Raw genomic sequence first — 18,858 nt, forward strand, 5'->3', positions numbered from 1 at the left:
TAAATAATGTTACTATAAATATCAGGGTGCATGTGACCCCTTGAATACGAAAGTATTCTTTGGTTAAACACCTAGTAGTGCAAATGCTGGATCATAGGGTAGTTCTGTTTTAAAATTTTTGAGGAACCTCCATATTGTTTTGCACAGTGGCTGCATCAGTTTGCGTTCCATCAACAGTGCATGAGTTTTCCTTTTTCTCCACATCCTTGCCAACACCTGTTGTTTCTTGTGTTGTTGAATTTAGCCATTTTGACAAGTGTGAGGTGATATCTTATTAAAACTTTGATTTGCATTTCCCTGATGGTAAGTGATGAACATCTTTTCATCTGTTCTTCTGTTCATCTGTTTCATCTCTTCATCTGTTCACCTGTTCTTCTGCCTATTTTTAAAAATTGGATTATTTGTTTTTTGGGTGTTGAGTCTGATAAGTTCTTTATAGATTTTAGACACCAACCCTTTATCAGATATGTCATTTGCAAATATCTTCTCCCATCCTGTAGGCTGCCTTTCAGTTTTGTTGATTGTTTCCTCTGCAGAAGCTTTTTATTTTGATGTAGTCCCAATAGTTTATTTTTGTTTTTGTATCCCTTGCCTCAGGAGATATATCTAGAAAGAAGTTGCCATGGTCGATGTCAAAGAGGTTAGGTTGAGAACAACCTACCTTCTAGGATTTTTTTGGTTTCAGGTCTCACATTGAGGTCTTTAATCAACTTTGAATTTATTTTTGTATATGATGTAAGAAAGTGGTCTAGTTTCATTTTTTGCATGTTGCTGTCCAGGTTTCCCAACACCATTTGTTGAAAAGATTGTCTTTTTCCATTGGATATTCTTTCTTGCTTTGTTGGAGATTAATTGACCATGTAGTTGTGGGTTTATTTCTGGGTTTTCTGTTCTTTCTGTGGATCTGTGTCTGTTTCTATGTCAGTACCATATTGTTTTGATTACTACAGCTTTGTAATATAATTTGAAGTCTGGAATTGTGATGCCTCCAACTTTGCTTTGCTTTGGCTATTTGGGGTCTTTTGTGGTTTCATGCAAATTTTAGGATTGTTTTTCTAGCTTGGTGAAAAATCCTGTTGCTACTTTGATAGTAATTGCATTAAATGTGTAGATTCCTTTGTGTAGTTATAGACGTTTTAACAATATTTGTTCTTCCAGTCCATGAGGTTGGGATGTGTTTCCATTTCTTTGTCTGATAAGTTCTTCAGTGTTTTATGGTTTTCAGAATACAGGTCTTTCACCTCTTTGGTTAGGTTTATTACTAGGTATCTTACTGCTTTTGGAGCAGTTGTAAATGGGATTAGTTTCTTTTTCTACTGCTTCATTATTGGTGTATATAAATGCAACAGATTCTGTACATTGATTTTGTATCCTGTGATTTTACTGAATTTATTAGTTCTAGCAGTTTTTTTTTGTGGAGTCTTTCAGTTTTTCTATATATAGTATTATGTTATCTGCAAATAGTGAAAGTTTTACTTCTTCCTTGCCAATTTGGGTGCTTTCTATTTCTTTTTGTTGTCTGATTGATATGGTTAGGACTTCCAGGACTATGTTGAACAAAAGTGGTGAGAGTGGACATCCTTGGCTTGTTCCTGACCTTGGGGAAAAGCTCCAGTATTTTCCCATTAAGGATGATGTTATATTTTTCATATATATGGCCTTTATTATGTTGAGGTATGCTCCCTCTAAATCTACTTTTATTATGAATGTATGTTGTACTTTGTCAAATGCTTTTTATGCATGTATTGAAATGATCTTATAGTTCTTATCCTTTCTCTTATTGATGTGCTATATCATGTTAATTGTTTTGCAAATATTGAACCACTCTTGCAATTCAGGAATAAATCCCACTTGATCGTGGGGCATGATTTTTTTTAATGTATTATTGAATTTAGTTTGCTAGTATTTTGTTGAGGATTTTTGCATCTATGTTCATCAGAGATATTGGCCTGTAATTCTCTTTTTTAGTGGTGCCTTTATCTGGTTTTGGTAACAGGGTAATGCTGGCCTCATAGAATGAATTTGGGTTTTCCTTCCTTTTCTGTTTTTTGGAATGGTTTGGGAAGAACAGGTATTAACTCTTATTTAAATATTTGGTAGAATTTGCCTGTAAGGCCTTTTGACTTTTGTTTTTTGGGAGGGTTTTTTTTTTTTTTTTGGAGTTTTTTGATTACTGATTCAATTTCTTTGCTGGTTATTGGTCTGTTCAAATTTTATATTTCTTCCTGTCTCAGTTTTGGTAGGGTATAGGTTCCTAGGAATTTATCTATTTCTTCTAGGTTGTCTAATTTGTTGGCATTTAGTTTTTCATAATACCCCTTATAATTATTTGTATTTCTGTGGTGTTGGTTGTTACTTCTCCTCTCTCATCTGTGAATTTATTTATTTGAGTTTCACATTGGGTTGTTTTCAACATGTATCACATTCTGACCACAAGAGCCATGGCTTTAGACTGAAGATTTTGAGTGCTGGAGACTCATGTTATAGCATACAGGCTATCTGGTAGGGGAAATAGGCTAACATCCATTAATGTATTAGTAAGGATTACTTTGCTGTAACCTAGCAGACTATATAATCTTGGTGATATAAGACATAGAGGAATAATTTTTGAAGAACTTTTTATTTTGAAGTAGATTCATAGAAAATTGTGAAGATAGTATGGAGAGGTCCTGTGTGCCCTTTACACAGTGTACTAAATGGTTTTATCTTGCATTATTCTAGTACAACCTCAAAAACAGGAACTTGACATTGGTATGATGTGTGTATATAGTTCTATAAGATGCTCAGTTTTCAATGGCATAGAGGGAGTTTTGGAAAGTTACAGCTCTTTGGACTCTGCTGGTGACAGCCCTGGGTCCCAGGTGGGACACTAAAATGAGTACTGTGTCCCTGGGTAGAGTGAGAAAAGAAGAAATGAGCAAGAAATGGAATTATTTTGCTTCAAGGGTAATTTTCCCATTCAATACAGAGTTGTAGCTATGCTTCTCCTTTTTCCTCTTGCTTGAGATAGGTGCCCAAGAAAGGTGGCCATGTGGCATATCTTTAAAAACTTTTATTCTTTTTACTTTCAGTAGGAACAGAGAGGGTTAAATGAATGTGTGTGTGTGCGTGCACGCGTGTGTGTGTGTGTTTTAAAGAGAGTATGCTTCTAGTTAGCACTTTTCTGGTAAGGAAACCAGTTTGTCTCTTGTACAGCATAATATATTTGTACTGCAAATGGAGAAACTTTTTAGGAGCATGCATGTGCTTGTGGCATTGGGTGTCTGGTCCACCATCCTTCTAACTGGAGTCTTATATGGTCTATGTCTTGGTTATTCATTAGATCCATTTTCCCCAAGTCCTAGTACTATGAGTAACTATCAGGTATAGAACAAATTATGTTCATCTTTAGTTTACAGTCTTTTAAAAAACTTAAAAAAATGTTTAATTTTGAGAGAGAGAGAGAGCCAGAAAGAGAGAGTGCGTGAGTGGGAGGAGGGGCAGAGAGAGAAAGAGACAGTATCCAAAGCAGGCTCTGTCTGAGCTGTCAGCACAGTCTGCCCTGGGGCTCGAACACATAAACTGTGAGGTCATGACCTGAGCTGAAGTCAGATTCTGAGCCACCCTAGTTAATAGTCTTGATGAGTACCAGAATGTTTGTAATTCTTTCTAAAATGAGAGAATGGATTGAGGAAAATGCTGTCTGATGGGGGAGATTCTGGTCTCTCCCTTCTCACTCTCAGTAGATAATCTTTCTTTCTACTTCATAAAAAACCGAAGTTATCAGATAGGAATTTCTTTAAACTGCTCTGCCAGATTTACATGTCTACCTGTGTGTGTACCCATCTCATGGTCCTCTTCTTTTACCGAAAGATGTAATTCTTCATATCTAAGACCAAAACCTCAACCTCTTCCCTGGTTTCTCCCTTCTACTTTCTCAGAAACCTTACAATGTTAATTATCTCTTCTTTCTCCTGAATCTTCAACCTGGATCTCTCTCTCCTGGATCTTTCCACAAAATCTAGTATGTTAAAGTCTCTCACAGGATTAAGGAGAGAGGGAGAGGGGGAGGAGGAGCGAAAGGGAGGGGGGATGGGCGGGGAGAAAGAGAGAGAGACAGAGAGACAGGCAGACACTGAACTCTGACCCTAGTTTCCTTGCCGGTAACTACTTTTTTTCTTTCCCATTCTAGCCAATTTTTTTTCTTAAGTTGTCTCATCTCTGTACCTCCCACTTCCTCCCCTCACTCCAATTTGGTACTTAAGTTTCTTTCTACTAGTTTGCTAGCCTGGGTTCTTCTCCTTGTCTTCTTTTGTCATGTATTCTTTCATACATATGGGGATATTGTAGAGTTTGGCTTTAAATTTCTTTCGTTTCTCACTCTAGACAAGTTAATTAATAGATATGGTTGCATTTTTCATCTATACACTAATGACTTTCAAATTTGTCTGACAGAACCCAGAGCTCTGTGTTGCAGACCTTTATAACCATCTGCCTACTTAACATCTCTGCTTGGATGTTTTAAAGGCATCCTGAACTCCTCGTATACAGTATCATTCTTATAATCATCGCTCACCACACCTGGCTCTTTTCCAGCGTTCTTTATCTTACTGAATTACTCCATTTCCATCCAGTTATTCAAGCTGGTACCCTTGGAGTTTCCTTGACATTTCATCTCTCCTACCATCCTTATCCAGACCTTCACCAGTTCCCACAGATTGTACCCTTAAATATATTTCAAATCCATCTACTTTTACTTCTCTTTATTTTCACCTCTGCCTTTTTTGTCCAAGCCACCATTATATTTTCCCTAGATATTTACAGTTTCTCTTAATGCATCTCCCTACATTTACTTTTTTCCTCTTGTAATCAGTTCCTTACATAGCAGTGAAAGTAATCTAAACATTAAATTGGATCATGTTATTTCTCAGCTTAAAACTCTCCAAAGGCTTTCCATTGCCCTCAGAATAAAATTCATGTGTTTTACCATGGCCTACACAAGGCCTTGCCTGATCTGACTACTTTTCCAGCCTCATCTTCAAGTTTCATAATTCCCTATGAATTTAATTCACAACTTTTATCATTGTCTATAATTATATATTTATGTGTATGATTATTTGATAAATATATTTCTTTTCACCAAATTAAAAACCCCATCCTGGGAAGGTGTCTGTCCATCACTTAGCACAATGCTGGCACTTAGGTTCAATAATTCTCTGTTGAAGGATGGATGAATGAAAGCATTTGTTTTGTTTGCGGTGTAGTTCTGTTAGTTCTGATTCAGTAACGGGGTGGGAACTGGGCATCTCTGTTTATTGAATCTACCACAGTTGATCCCGATGCCTGGCTTGAAAACGCCAAGAGAAATATGTTGCAACTACACTTTAGGCCACAGATGTTTAGACTCTAAACAGGAAAGGAAAGGACAATGTGAATGTTAACAAACATTTCCGTTCTTTTGCACATCTATCATTTCTCCAAGTAGGTCAATATACATCTACTGAGACTTTTATGGATGATACTTTCATTGTGATTTCTTTTTAATTTTTAAGTTATTTGCTAATTTTATGGTAAAAATGAAAGAGGAAAAAGATAAGATGTTAAACAATTCTTGTTCTGTGGGAAAAAGATAGATGTTACACAATTATTGTTCTGTAGGTATTAGGCTTAAGCATAGGATAATTAGTAGGAATCTGAATGAAACTAAAAATATAGACTTTTCTTAATGTACATTAGGTGGGAAGAAATACCAGTCTAAGTAAACACCCAAAGATGATAAGACACAAAACCTACTTTCAAGGAGCTTACAGTCAGGGAAGACTTCATGTAATAATTGGAAAGAGCACTAGGTTGGGAGTTACGTGACGTGGGGCCTCATGCTGTGGTCAAGGGACTGTGGACAAGTTCTTTCAGCTTTGGATCTGTTTTCCTCAGCTCTAAAATAAGGAGTTTGGGTCAGAGGACTTGTAAACCTCTTCACATCTTTAAAAATTCCATGCTTCAACTAGATGGAGGTGGAGGGCACTGTAAGACTCAGATGGGGACCGTGGGGGAGAGGTGGAATGAGGTGCGGAGCTAGGTGACAGCAGTAGGGTTGGGAGCAAGCACTTGCCTGGAGTGGAGGCCCTGCAGAGAGTAATAGTTAAAGAGAATGTTGGAAGAGTTTGTGGGTCAAGCTATGGAGCATATTGGATATTAAGCTAATGTTTTAGATTTTATTTTATTTTATTTATTTTATTTTATTAAAAAAATTTTTTTTTCAACGTTTATTTATTTTTGAGACAGAGAGAGACAGAGCATGAACAGGGGAGGGGCAGAGAGAGAGGGAGACACAGAATCTGAAACAGGCTCCAGAATGTCAGTGCAGAGCCTGATGTGGGGTTTGAACCCACGGGCCATGAGATCATGACCTGAGCTGAAGTCGGACACCCAACCAACCAAGCCACCCAGGCGCCTCTAGATTTTATTTTGTAGACAGTGGGGGCCTCTAAAAACTTTTATTTTACTTTGAATGTTAATGTTATAAATTTCATATAATACTTCGGAGGACAAAGAAAGCAAAAATCTTATGTGAATGAGTTTCTTATTATAAAAGATATAAAAATTACACTTTTGTTATTTTTCTCTGATTATAAAAGTAACGCATGGCCAATGTAAAAACACCAAAACGTTATTCAGTAGAAAGAATGACATGTTGTCATGATAAACCTCTGAAAAACAACAACAAAAAATGTCATTGATATTTGTTGTCTTGTTGATTTTTGTAGTGTGACATGATTACAGTAGTATTTTAGGAAGATCATAGCATGTGAGGTGATTGAAAGGAGAGGAACTGAAGTCAGGGAGATGCCAGAGGGTTAGTATCATTGCTTAGCAAGTACAGCCTACCTTCTGTGTTAGGTTATAACAGTCTAGTCTGAAGGTAATAGGAGATTGCTTTAGGGGAGCAGCACAAACTAAAGAGGAATCGGTGAATTCAAGAGACACTTTGAAGGAAGATTCATCAGGTTTAGGGACTGATTAGATCGGATTGTGAAAAGGAGAAAGAGAAATTTTAGATGTTATCTATCTATCTATCTATCTATCTCTCTATCTATTTAAAATGAGAGAGAGAGCAAGATAGTGCGAGTGGGGGATGGGGCAGAGAGGGGGGAGAGAGAGAATCTCAAGCAGGCTCTGTGTGGAGCGTGGATCCCGCAACCCTGGGATCATGACCTGAGCCGAAATCAAGAGTCGGACACTCAACCTACTGAGCTGCCCAAGTGCCCCAAAGGGTGTTAAATTAATTAAATAAGGAGGTCATTAGACTGATGTGGCTGTATTGCCATGGCTGACTACTTATGCAAACCAAAATCTAAGTCTGTGAATGCCTCAAGGTTACAAAATCAAAATGCTAAGGGTAACCAGTCACAAACAGCCAACTAAGGCTTTAAGTTATAGCCAATCACTAATTTCCTTACTTTGCTTCTGCCTTTTCTCTCTAAAAGTTTCTCCCTGAGCTCCTGTTGGTGGAGCATGCCTAACCAATTGTTGGTCAGCACTGCCCAATTCCAATTGAATTCTGTTCACATAAACTCTTAAGATAATTTTATTTTATTTATTTTATTTTACTTTGTTTTATTTTAGAGAGAGAGAGGGAGAGGGAGTGGGGTGTAAGCTTGAGCAGGGGAAGGGCAGAAGGAGAGAGAGAGAGAGAGAGAGAGAGAGAGAGAGAGAGAGAGAGAGAGAATCTCAAGCAGGCTCCGGGCTCAGTGAGGAGCCCAATTTGAGTCTCATCCCATGGCCCTGGGATCATGACCTGAGCTGAAACCAAGAGTCGGACACTCAACTGACTCAGCCACCCAGGTACCCCAAACTCTTAAAATTTTTAATGTGTTTCAGTTTACCTTTTAACAGAGGTGACCCTGGGATTTTAAGTGTGGGCTCTGGGAGAAATTTGCCCATTACAGGGAAATTTGGGGCTGGAAACTTGGTTTAGGGAAGAGAGATGGGCAGGCTGATCAGAGGGAAATCACTACATTCAGCAGCTAAGCAGGGGAGCCGCCCAAAGCAACAGAGAATGAACAGCCAGGTTTGGAATGAGAGAACCAAGAAAGTACAGGCACAGAGCAGAGCAGAAGGGATTCAGAGAGGGTGGCTACAGCATTAGGTGCTGCAGAAGTCTCCAGGAGAACCAGGCCTGAGAGAGACTCCATAGGCAATTAGCAGAGACAAGGAGCCACCGCTTACTGAGTGCCCTTCCATGCCAGTGACATGGTAGTGGTGGAATCTGGGTGACAGGGGCAATAAAGAGTATAGACAGCTCATTTAAATCTTTTGTTTCTGAGAAGGAGAACATTAATATAGTATGTTGTGGGTACAGCAGCAAAAACACCATATAATTTCATTCCTATTATGGATTAAGGAGACATTTGTAGATCTGTCAAGAACTCTAACCATAACTGTTTCAGTGGGAAATCTTATGAGTCAGAATTGTCGATACCCTCTGCATCCCCAGCCTTTCTTAACATGAACAGTTGGCCTGTTTGGTGTGCCCAGTTATTTGTGTGTGACTGTGAGGTTGAACATGTATAACGTGAAAGGTGCAATACAAAAACCACAGCATTATTTTTTGCCATTTAGTCCTGCTCTTTGGGACACATTCTATCCTATTAGTTGGTTGAAATAAAGGGAAAATCCCACCATTTTTTGAGTTATTTTTTGGTAATAAAAGGTTCTGTCATTTTTGTTTATATCTATACACAAAAATGAGTCTATGTCCAATAACTAATATGTCCGGTCCAATAAAATCAAGTGCTATCTTGTCCCAGCTTGGGTCTTCTCTGGTCTGGCTGCTTCTCCCCGAGTCACTAAGCTGCATTCAACTCCTCCACGATTGAAAGAGGTGGAGGGAAGAGAGACAATGGGTAAAAAATTCTTACTTGATATGTAAAGATGAGTTATATGAATTTGCCAATATTTGTCCTACAAAAATGGCAATTTAACATGGCTCGACATGATACCATTGTCATCTGGCACCAGAACTCTCTGGGCTTGGCAGGTATTTAAAATAAACAACTTCCCTTCATAAAAGTCTTTTGTGGGTTCTTTGGAGCACCCCTACCATTGCTGGGAGGCTTTCCATTCAGTGTCTTTGATGCTTTTAAATTTGTCTCCTCCTCTGGCTGCTCTTCACTTTGTCTTCAGCTCCTAGGCATCTACAGTATACAGTATACCTTCCAGAGGTGCTCTCCCTGTGGGGCCTATTTTTTTTTTTTTTAATTTGAGAGAGAGAGAGAGAGAGAACACGCTGGGGAGTGGAGCAGAGAGAGAAAGAGAGAGAGAGAGAGAGAGAGAGAGAGAGAGAGAATCTTAAACAGGCTCTATGCTCAGTACGGAGCCTGATGTGGGGCTTGATCCCACAACCATGGGATCATGACCTGAGCTGAAATCAAGAGTCAGAGGTCAACCAACTGAGCCACCCAGGTGCCCCTGGAGGCTATTTTTGATCAGGACTGAAGACAGCCCCATGGTGGCTCTCTCTTTTTTGCATATCTAGTTGAGGGAAAATGGTCACACTTTCTTTGGTTCTTGCAACTTCAACTTGCAAGAAGTAGGCAACACTTCTTGCAACTCCTAATGCAACACTCTCTATTAGCTTAGCTGTCCGCGTGGCTGGCCAATACCAGTATTTGCTCTAAGGTTGTTCAGGCATGTCAGGTACCTGCCTACTGCCACTGATGTGTGAAAGCACATCAAAAACTTTCTCCTAAAATTCCTTTCTAGTTAATTTCCATCTTGACCCTTTTGGTTAAGTGTTGCAAAACTAGTTTTTTGGAAACCTCCTTTGCAAGTCCTATGTGCTAGAATTGCACCTGTTTGGGACTGTGGATATAGTTGGCATCTATTGTCTTGGGGGACAAAACCAAAACTGAGTCTGAAATAGTTCTATATTTGTTATGTGTGGATTTAGAAAGTTCAGTGCCTTTCTTAACCTTTAAATACAAATTAAATCCAGACACTGGAGATCAGTGCTGAAGCAGACTTTTGGGAAACTTAAACAATCATGTATGAACATAAATGTGCAAACAAAAATCCTTACTTCTGTTTCTGGCATTTCTTTTTACTCTAGAGGCAAGAGTTGCTAGAAGCTTGCCTGCATGTTAATATATATATATATATATATATATATATATATATTTTTTTTTTTTTTTTTTTTTTTTTTAAATGGTCATATAGTGTGCCATATTCCTTCAAGTTTGTTAAAAATAGAAACTGTCTCAAGAGTTGGATGGCTTCGTGGTTAGACAAGGGAAATTCTGTAACTAGAATAGATGTTTTTAGCAATTCACATATCTTTAATTTGCATACAGTCATAACATATTTTAAAGGAACTAGTTAAAATAGTGTATTTTCTCTCTTTTCCCTTTCATTTGATTGATATTCATAACATATACCATCACAACAAATTATTGATTTAGGGATAAGGGGAACAAAGAAATGACAGAGATTACTGAGAATACCTCCTGTTTCTTCTTTTCCATTTCTCCTTTAGAATTTGGTTAGAAAGTCTAATGGAGACAGGCTTACGAGAGTGGATGTAAGTGCTTAAGAGTGGGCTTTGTAAGGGAGTGCTTTCTCCAGGGAACAGTGACCATCTGGGGCAAGTGGAACTGAGAAGATGTGGATGAGTCATGTATTCTTGCACCTGGAAAGGTGTTTGCTTAGAAGACATGCTGCTCAAGTGTTTACTCTTTCAGGTCAGCCTCCTTTAGTTGCTGGCAGAGTGAATGAGCACGAACTATATTTGATGAGCTAGAATAAACATGAAAACTCATTTTGAATCAGATTGTTTCTGTGGAGCTGAAGGAAAATTATTTAGTAAATGAAATTGTGCTTCATACACAAGCTCTGTTTTTTTTTTTTTTTTTCTTTTCTTTCTTCTCCATGTTTTCAGTTAAGGTTAGTCAATTTAGTTCAGCTAGAATTAGCATAGAACAATTTTACTTTTTAGACTAGCATTCCGCAAACCTTGGCCTACAGGCCAAATCCAGCCCAATGTCTGTTTTTGTAAATAAAGTTTTATTGGAACACAGTCTCATTGTTTACCTGCTACCTCAGTGCACAGTTGAATAGTTGCAACAGGGACCATATGGGCTTGTAAAGCCTAAAATGCTTCCTATCTGGCCCTTTATAGAAAAAGTTTGCACATATCTCTTTTATCCTTATGAAAGTACTCAGCATCAGTGTTTTTATGGTTATTTATGACATAAATTTCTATTAGTTTTAAGTGTTTCAGTATCTTCTACCATTCCTGATTATATGTTTTATAAAAATATTTAATAAAAATAACAACTCATTGTGGAAATTGGTATGACCTGATTGCCTAATGGACAATATGTTGAAAATTACAAAATCCATTTTTCTGTTTTTCAAACCCTTTGGACAGTAAAGTAATTTATTTCTTGATTTGCATTTCACCACTTATAAACACCCTGGGAAAACCTCATCTGCTACAAAGCACCCTGTCAGCACTTAGTTACAAAATGATTTTGTGATTTATTGGAACAATTTAAAATGATAGTGAAAAGAAGCACTTTTTTTTTTTTTGCTGCCTTTTCCCCCCAGGTTTCCATGATGTTGGCTTCTTCCACTTGGCATTTATATTCCTTTCAGACACAAGGCGGAGAGTTAAGGTTACTCTATGGGCCATTTCACAAATGGCTGAGTCTTGTCAGTGTTGTCTGATTCTTCATATGAGAAGGTTGTTTCAATTTCTGGCAGGAGATACTGTGTGATAATTGAGGCCAATCTAAAGAGCCCCATAAGAACCAGCCTAGGGACAAAATCAATTTGTTCATTTTATACATACATTCATTCAACAAACCTTGAAGGCATGCTGAATAGGTGCTGTGTTCCCAAAAATTTCATAGTCTGTTATAGGAGATGGATATGAAGCAGATAATTGTATTGTGGTAAGTAAAATGATGGAGTTACATACAAGTTATTATGGGAGGGAACCATATCTAACCTAATATGGGGAAAGGTGAAAAGGTCCCTGGAGGAGGCTAAATGCAGTTAAAGAAGTCCAGGACATTTTGTAGGACATTTGGATAGAAATGTCCAGAAAGTGGATTTGAGTCTGAATCTCTGGGCTGAGGTATAGGCTAGAGATAAAGATTTAGGTTTCTTTAGTATAGAGATGGCAGTTAAAACCATGAGAGTTGATGAGCTCACTTAAGGGTCTGGAGAATTAGAACAGTATTGGGCTCAGGGTGGGTAGGGCCAACATTTCGGGAGCAGAAAGAGGGACCACTAAGGACGGAAGGAAGGAGTCAGAAAGATCCTTAAGAGTATCAAGAGAACTCTTGTGTTGGGTTGGCACTTCATGGGGTAAACTATAAAGGATAAAAAATTATTCAGCATGAAGCTGGCCATCAAAGAACTTTCAGGAAGATAAACTACATACCTATTTATGATACACTTTTTACAGGGTAAAAAGGGACAGAAGGAAGGACTAAAGAACATTGAGGCTTAGAGTGCTGAGATTGCTTTTAGATTGGGGATTCAGGGAATATTTGAACTATGTCTTGGAAAATGAGTAGAGATGGAAGTATGTGTGGGTCTAGCATAGGAGAGACTAAGAGACAAAGCACAATGCATGAAACTGCAGGACACTGTCAGTCTTGCATTATTGCTCTTTACTATGTGTATCTCCATCTCTCAATTGACACTCCTATGCTGAGGACTGTAATTTGTCTTTACATAGCCTCATGTAGTATTTTTCATGTAGTACTCACTTAGTGTTTGCGATATATTTAACTTGACAGAGACATCATCATTGTTATAAAATTACTTATTCTGTAGACTCACCTGCTGACCTTAGTAATAAAGCAAAAATTAAAGACTAGAATTCTTTAAAAAAATTTTTTTTTAATTTTAGAGAGAGAGAGAGACGTAGAGAGAGAGAACACGAGTCGGGGAGAGGGGCAGAGGGAGAGAGAGAGAGCATCTTAAGCAGGCTCCATGCTCAGCACAGAGCCAGATGAGGGGCTTGATCCCATGAAACTGGGATCATGACCTTGGCCCAAATGAGGAGTCAGATGCTCAACCAACTGAACCATGCAGGCACCCCTAAGGACTAGATTTCTTATGTTTGTAAGTAAAATAGGCAATACAGGTAGATCACCTTCTTGATTTGATTTTTGAGGATGAGAAATTAGAATTTATAACTGAACTAAATACATGTATTTTATAACATTCCTATATAGGGCTTGAAAACAATTTAAAATACAAGCCACAAATCTGTAGATTATTAAGACTTTGATCAACACAATTTCTTTGGGATCTACTTTATTTATTATTATTTATTTTAAGTAAATGAAAATTTGTTTTTTTCCTTTTATTTTTATTTATTATTATTTTTTAAATTTAAATTCTAGTTAGTTAACATACAGGACAATACTGGTTTTAGTAGCAGAATTCAGTGATTCATCACTTACTTATAACACCAAATGCTTATCGTAGTAAGTGCCCTTCTTAGCACCCATCACCCATCTACCCTATCTCCTACCTCCCTCCCTCTGTCAACCCTCAGCTTGTTCTCTATCATTAAGAGTCTCTTATGGTTTGTTTCCCTTTCTTCTCTTTCCCACTTTCCCATATGTTCATCTGTTTTGTTTCTTAAATTCCACATAGGAGTGAAATCATATGGTATTTTTCTCTGACTGACTTATTTTCCTTAGCATAATACACTCTAACTCGATCTACATTGTTGCAAATGGCAAGATTTCATTGTTTTTGATGGCTAAGTAATAGTCCATTGTGCGTGCATATATATATATATATATATATATATATATATATATATATATGCACACACATACATACACACATATATATATATACCAGATCTTCTTTATCCATTCTTTAGTTGGTGGACACTTGGGCTCTTTTGGTAGTTTGGCTGTTGTTGATAATGCTGCAGTAAACATCAGGGTGCATGTACCCCTTTGAATCTGTATTTTTTTAATCCTTTGGGTAAATACCTAGGACTGCAATTGCTAGATCATAGGGTAGTTCTATTTTTAATTTTTTGAGAAACCTCTATTCTGTTTTCCAGAGTGGCTGCACCAGTTTGCATTCCCATCAACAGTGCAAGAGTGTTCCCCTTTCTCTGCATTCTTGCCAGCATCTGTTGTTTCCTGAGTTATTAATTTTAGCCATTCTGAGAGGTGTGAGGTGGTATCTCATTGTGCTTTTGACTTGTATTTCCCTATGATGAGTGATGTTGAGCATCTTTTCATGTGTCTGTTGGCCATCTGGATGTCTTTTTTGGAAAAGTGTTTATTAATGTCTTCTGCCCATTTCTTCACTGGATTATTTGTTTTTTGGGTGTTGAGTTTGATAAGTTCTTTATGGATTTTGGATACTAACCCTTTATCTGATATGTCATTTGCAAATATCTTCTCCCATTCTGTTGGTTGCCTTTTAGTTTTGTTGATTGTTTCCTTCACTGTTCAGAAGCTTTTTATCTGGATGAGGTCCCAATAATTCATGTTTGCTTTTGTTCTCTTGCCTCTGGCGAAGTTGGCTGCCTGTCCTCATCTAGGATTTTGATGGTTTCCTGTGTCACATGTAGGTCTTTCATCCATTTTGAATTTATTTTTGTATATGATGTAATAAAGTGGTCCAGTTTCATTCTTCTGCATGTCGCCATCCCGTTTTCCCAGCACCATTTGTTGGAGACTGTCTTTTTTCCGTTGGGTGTCATTTCCTGCTTTGTCAAAGATTAGGGATCTACTTTAAGTGATATCATCAAAACCAAGTTTCAGACAGTTATTTTGTTAGCATATAAGTAGTTACATTTGTTTTATACTTTGCAATGAACTCTATCCATCTTTTAGGATTAAGAAACAACTTGGTGTATGGTTGCTTGATTAACCAAGGATGATTTTTAAAAAACTAGTATTTTGTAGCTGCATCTGTGTATTTGCTTTGATAAACATAGGGAATCAGATTTAGAATACAATTTTTTTTTTAAGTTTATTTATTTTGAGAGAGATAGTGTGCGGGCCCTTGTATATGAGTGGGGAAGGGGCAGAGAGAGAGAATCCCAAGCAGGCCCACGTTCAGCATGGAGCCCTATGTGGGGCTTGATCTCATAACTGTGAGATCATGACCTGAGCCAAAATCAACAGTTGTATGCTTAACTGACTAAGCTACTCAGGCAACCCTAGAATACAAATTTTATTTTTGGAACTCCTTAGCTATTTTGAAGAGGTTCTATTTAATGTGTTAATCATAGATTTAGAGTGTACAGAAATATGGGGAATTAGAAAAAATGATATAATAATAGGCCACATTTTTTCTTGTTGATCTTGGAAAAGGAAATAATTAACAATATTTGTTAAAATAGGGTAGAATGCAGTGTTTTAGGAGTTGGATTAGAAAATAATCCAAGGAATTTGAAAGGTAGAAGATGTTGGCCCATGATGATTTTGTATTTTTGATTATGTGTAAATACTTGAATTATGTGTAACTTTATACATTGATTTTTTTTTGAGAGTTATATTCAGAACAAATCTGAAGTCATAGTTTGACATGTGTTATTCTTGCTTCGTAAATTCCTAAACTATCTAATTTAGTGTTCATTTTACAAATGATGGAAGTCAAATTAAGCAATTTGTTCAAATGCAGTGAAATATAGATAGGTCATTTTTTTAAAATAATTTTTTTGTAATATTTATTTATTTATTTTTTGAGGGGAGTAGCAGAGAGAGAGGGAGACACAAAATCCAAAGCAGGCTTCAGGCTCTGAGCTTTCAGCACAGAGCCTGACGTGCGACTCAAACCCACAGACCATGAGATCATGACCTGAGCCGAGTTTGGATGCTTAACCGACTGAGCCACCCAGGTGCCCCAAAACAGGCCATCTTTTTATGATAGTAAATTGACAAGAAAAAATCAAGAAATCTCATAGGCTTCATGTTGTGGATGACTAAAAATAAACTTCCAGAAATTAAAATAAACTGTTTTGCTCATTAAATCATTATAAACACAGTTAAAAATAATTTTCTGAATCTTTTTAATACAGGTAAGTAAGCAAGCAAAATAAGTAAATAAGAACTCACATGTTTTCTTGTCTTCTTTTTTCTTCCTCCCAATAGGACCAGACGTATTATCAATCATTTCAGGTTTCAGAATATGGTAAGAGTTCTTCAGTTTATTTTGAAGGAAAAAAATATTTGTTACTTTTCACAGAGATAAGAGAAATTTCTAAGAGATATGTTATTTAAAGTAAAATCCTGGTGTTTCTTACAGACCTAATTTATTTTTTTTCTTTTTTAAAAGATATAAAAGGTCGTTGTAAAGAAAAAAAGTAGGAAACAGATCACCTATAGTCTCATTATATGGTCTCTCTTATGCATAATTTTTCTTTTTTGTACTTGGTTGTGATCTTAACATATTTAAAGATTTGTAATTTTTAAAAACATAACATTAGTTATTTCCCATATTTTTCATTTGGTCAGCTTTGGTAAAGACAATCTGTTTAATTGGTAAATCTGTTTTGCCAATTGGTAAAACTGTTTAATTTGAGTAAATACTCTTCTTGCAGCTGTCATGTTTATATCACAGTCATGCACAGATAAAAACAGTGTGGCCCAACTATTTCGTTGGTGGTTGGAGGGGAAGGAAAGATGAGCATGAAAGTATAGGATCTCACTATTAGTTATAACTTGAATGGCTATTTTGAGGTTACACATGAGCTTTTTCATTTGATTTGTGTCACTTTTTGACATTGTGTCTCATTCAGGGAATAGAAATTCTGGAAAGTAGTTTGTTTACACTTTTGTGGCTCAGGCTCCACATATCTTATATAGCACTGTCACTTCCTAAGTCTCATGATCCCCTAGAACAGGGGTCAGCAAATTTTTTTTTTCTAGAAAGGGCCAGATATTGGGGCGCCTGAATGGCTCAGTCGGACAAGTGTCCGACTTCAACTCAGGTCAGAGCCTTACGGTACGTGAGTTCAAGCCCTGCATTGGGCTCTCTGCTGTCAGCGCACAGCCTACTTCGGATTCTCTGTCTCCCTCTCTCTCTGCCCCTCCCCTGCTAATGCTTTCTCTCTCAAAAATAAATAAAACTTAAAAAAAAAAGAAGGGCCAAATAGTAATAGGTTTTGTGGGCCATAGGTCTCTGTCATAACTATTCAACTTTGCTATTGTAGCAGGAAGCAACCATAACAATATGTGAGTGAATGTGGCTGTGATCTAGAAAAATTTTATATATAGACACAGAAATTAAATTTTCCTATAATTTTCACGTCATAAAATATTTGTCTTTTGATTTTTTCCAACAAATTAAAAATGTAAAAACTATTCTTAGCTCATGCTGGTTATCATTTACTGCCCCCTAATCTGTAACTGTGTTGTTCACTTTGGGGGTCACTTACCACATGTAGCTATTGAGTGCTTGAAGTGTGGCTAGTCCAAGTGGAGATGTGCTCTAAGTGGGTAAAAGACCAAATTTTGAAGACTTAGTACAAAAAGAAGAAAGGAAAAGAGCTCATTAATAATAACTTTTTATATCGAGTACATGTTGAAATGATAATATTTTCGGCATGTGGCATTAAATAAAATGTTACAAAAATTAACTTAACCTGCTTCTTTTTACTTCTTAAATGTGGCTACTAGAAATTTAAAATTATACATGGCTCACATTTTATTTATTTTGGAGAGCCCTGACCTAAAAGAATAAATCAGAGGTGGCCAAGGTTTTTATAGACTATTTTTTAACTTTATTTTTTATTTTTAAAAAATGTTTATTTATTTTGAGAGAGAGAGAGAGAGGAAGCAGGGGAAGGGCAGAGAAAGAGGGAAAGAGAGAATCCCGAGCAGGCTCTGCACTGTCAGCACAGAGCCCAACGTGGGGCTCAAACCCAAGAGCTGTGAGATCATGACCTAAGCCTGTATCAAAAGTCTGAGGCGTAAGTAACTGAGCTACCCAGGCGCCCCTAGGCTATTTTCATTTCACATAGAGGTGGTGCTGGGTGGTTATATGTTGTTGAATTGGATATGATAGAGGTGGGGAATTGATTGCCAACCTATGATGTTTGAGGAGGGGACATCAGAATTCTTTATTCTAAGGAAATTCCACTTCTGAGAGGATCGTGTGGCTCTTTTGGCTTTCCTGGCCTTTTTTGGCTTTCTTGACAGACTAAGGGCCTTTGGCCTGGTTTGGAGCTGGAGGTCTGATCTATATTGTTGATGCATTGGTCTCCTTGATACTTTTCTTATATTAATTGAATGGTGGGATGCTTTGTAATGAGACTGATCTATTTCTTCTTCATAGCTAGTGAAGTTAGAGAAAAACATTTCTATTAGACTGGAAGGATACAAAATTTTTTTTACTCTGATGGTATGCTTTATATCAAATAGTGTTCGTATTTGTAAAATATCTCATATCTTGATTATATAAAGCTGACCAAAGTGGAGGTTTTTAGCTTTGGGATTGCCAAAAGGAATCACTGTCACACAGGAAGCATCATTACTTTGTAGCTATATCTTAGTGATTAACTTAGAAATTCTACTACATAACTTTCTCTTCATAGCAATTCATTACATTAGATTGTCACAAGATTTGCCTTTGATTGCCTCAAAAAATAAAGATTCTGCATGGCTGCATATGTAGCACACATAGAGGGAGAGTCTTGAGGCCCCAAGATGTGCTTTTAGTAACCAAGTTGGAGAATGGTCCCAGGGAAGGGGCTGCGGTAGAAGCACATGTGATGTGCAAGTATTTTAATACACCGTAAGGCAGCACTGATGGGTGATGGTTGAATGAATGCCTGGTCTCCCAGCATTCAGAGCCTTAGCATCTAGGGTTCTGGATACAATT

General features: G+C 37.3%; 1 protein-coding gene across 1 annotated transcript in view; it reads left to right on the forward strand.

Moving 5' to 3' along the window:
* CD109 (CD109 molecule) overlaps positions 1–18,858 on the forward strand; it is a 131,507-nt gene that overhangs the window by 44,738 nt on the left and 67,911 nt on the right. Inside the window, exon 6 of the mRNA XM_060615955.2 lies at positions 16,128–16,167. Coding sequence (XP_060471938.1) covers positions 16,128–16,167 — 40 coding nt within the window. The remainder of the gene's footprint in view (positions 1–16,127; positions 16,168–18,858) is intronic.

Source organism: Panthera onca, chromosome B2, assembly GCF_046562875.1.
Source record: "Panthera onca isolate mPanOnc1 chromosome B2, mPanOnc1 haplotype 2, whole genome shotgun sequence".
NCBI classification, from domain to species: Eukaryota; Metazoa; Chordata; class Mammalia; order Carnivora; family Felidae; genus Panthera; species Panthera onca.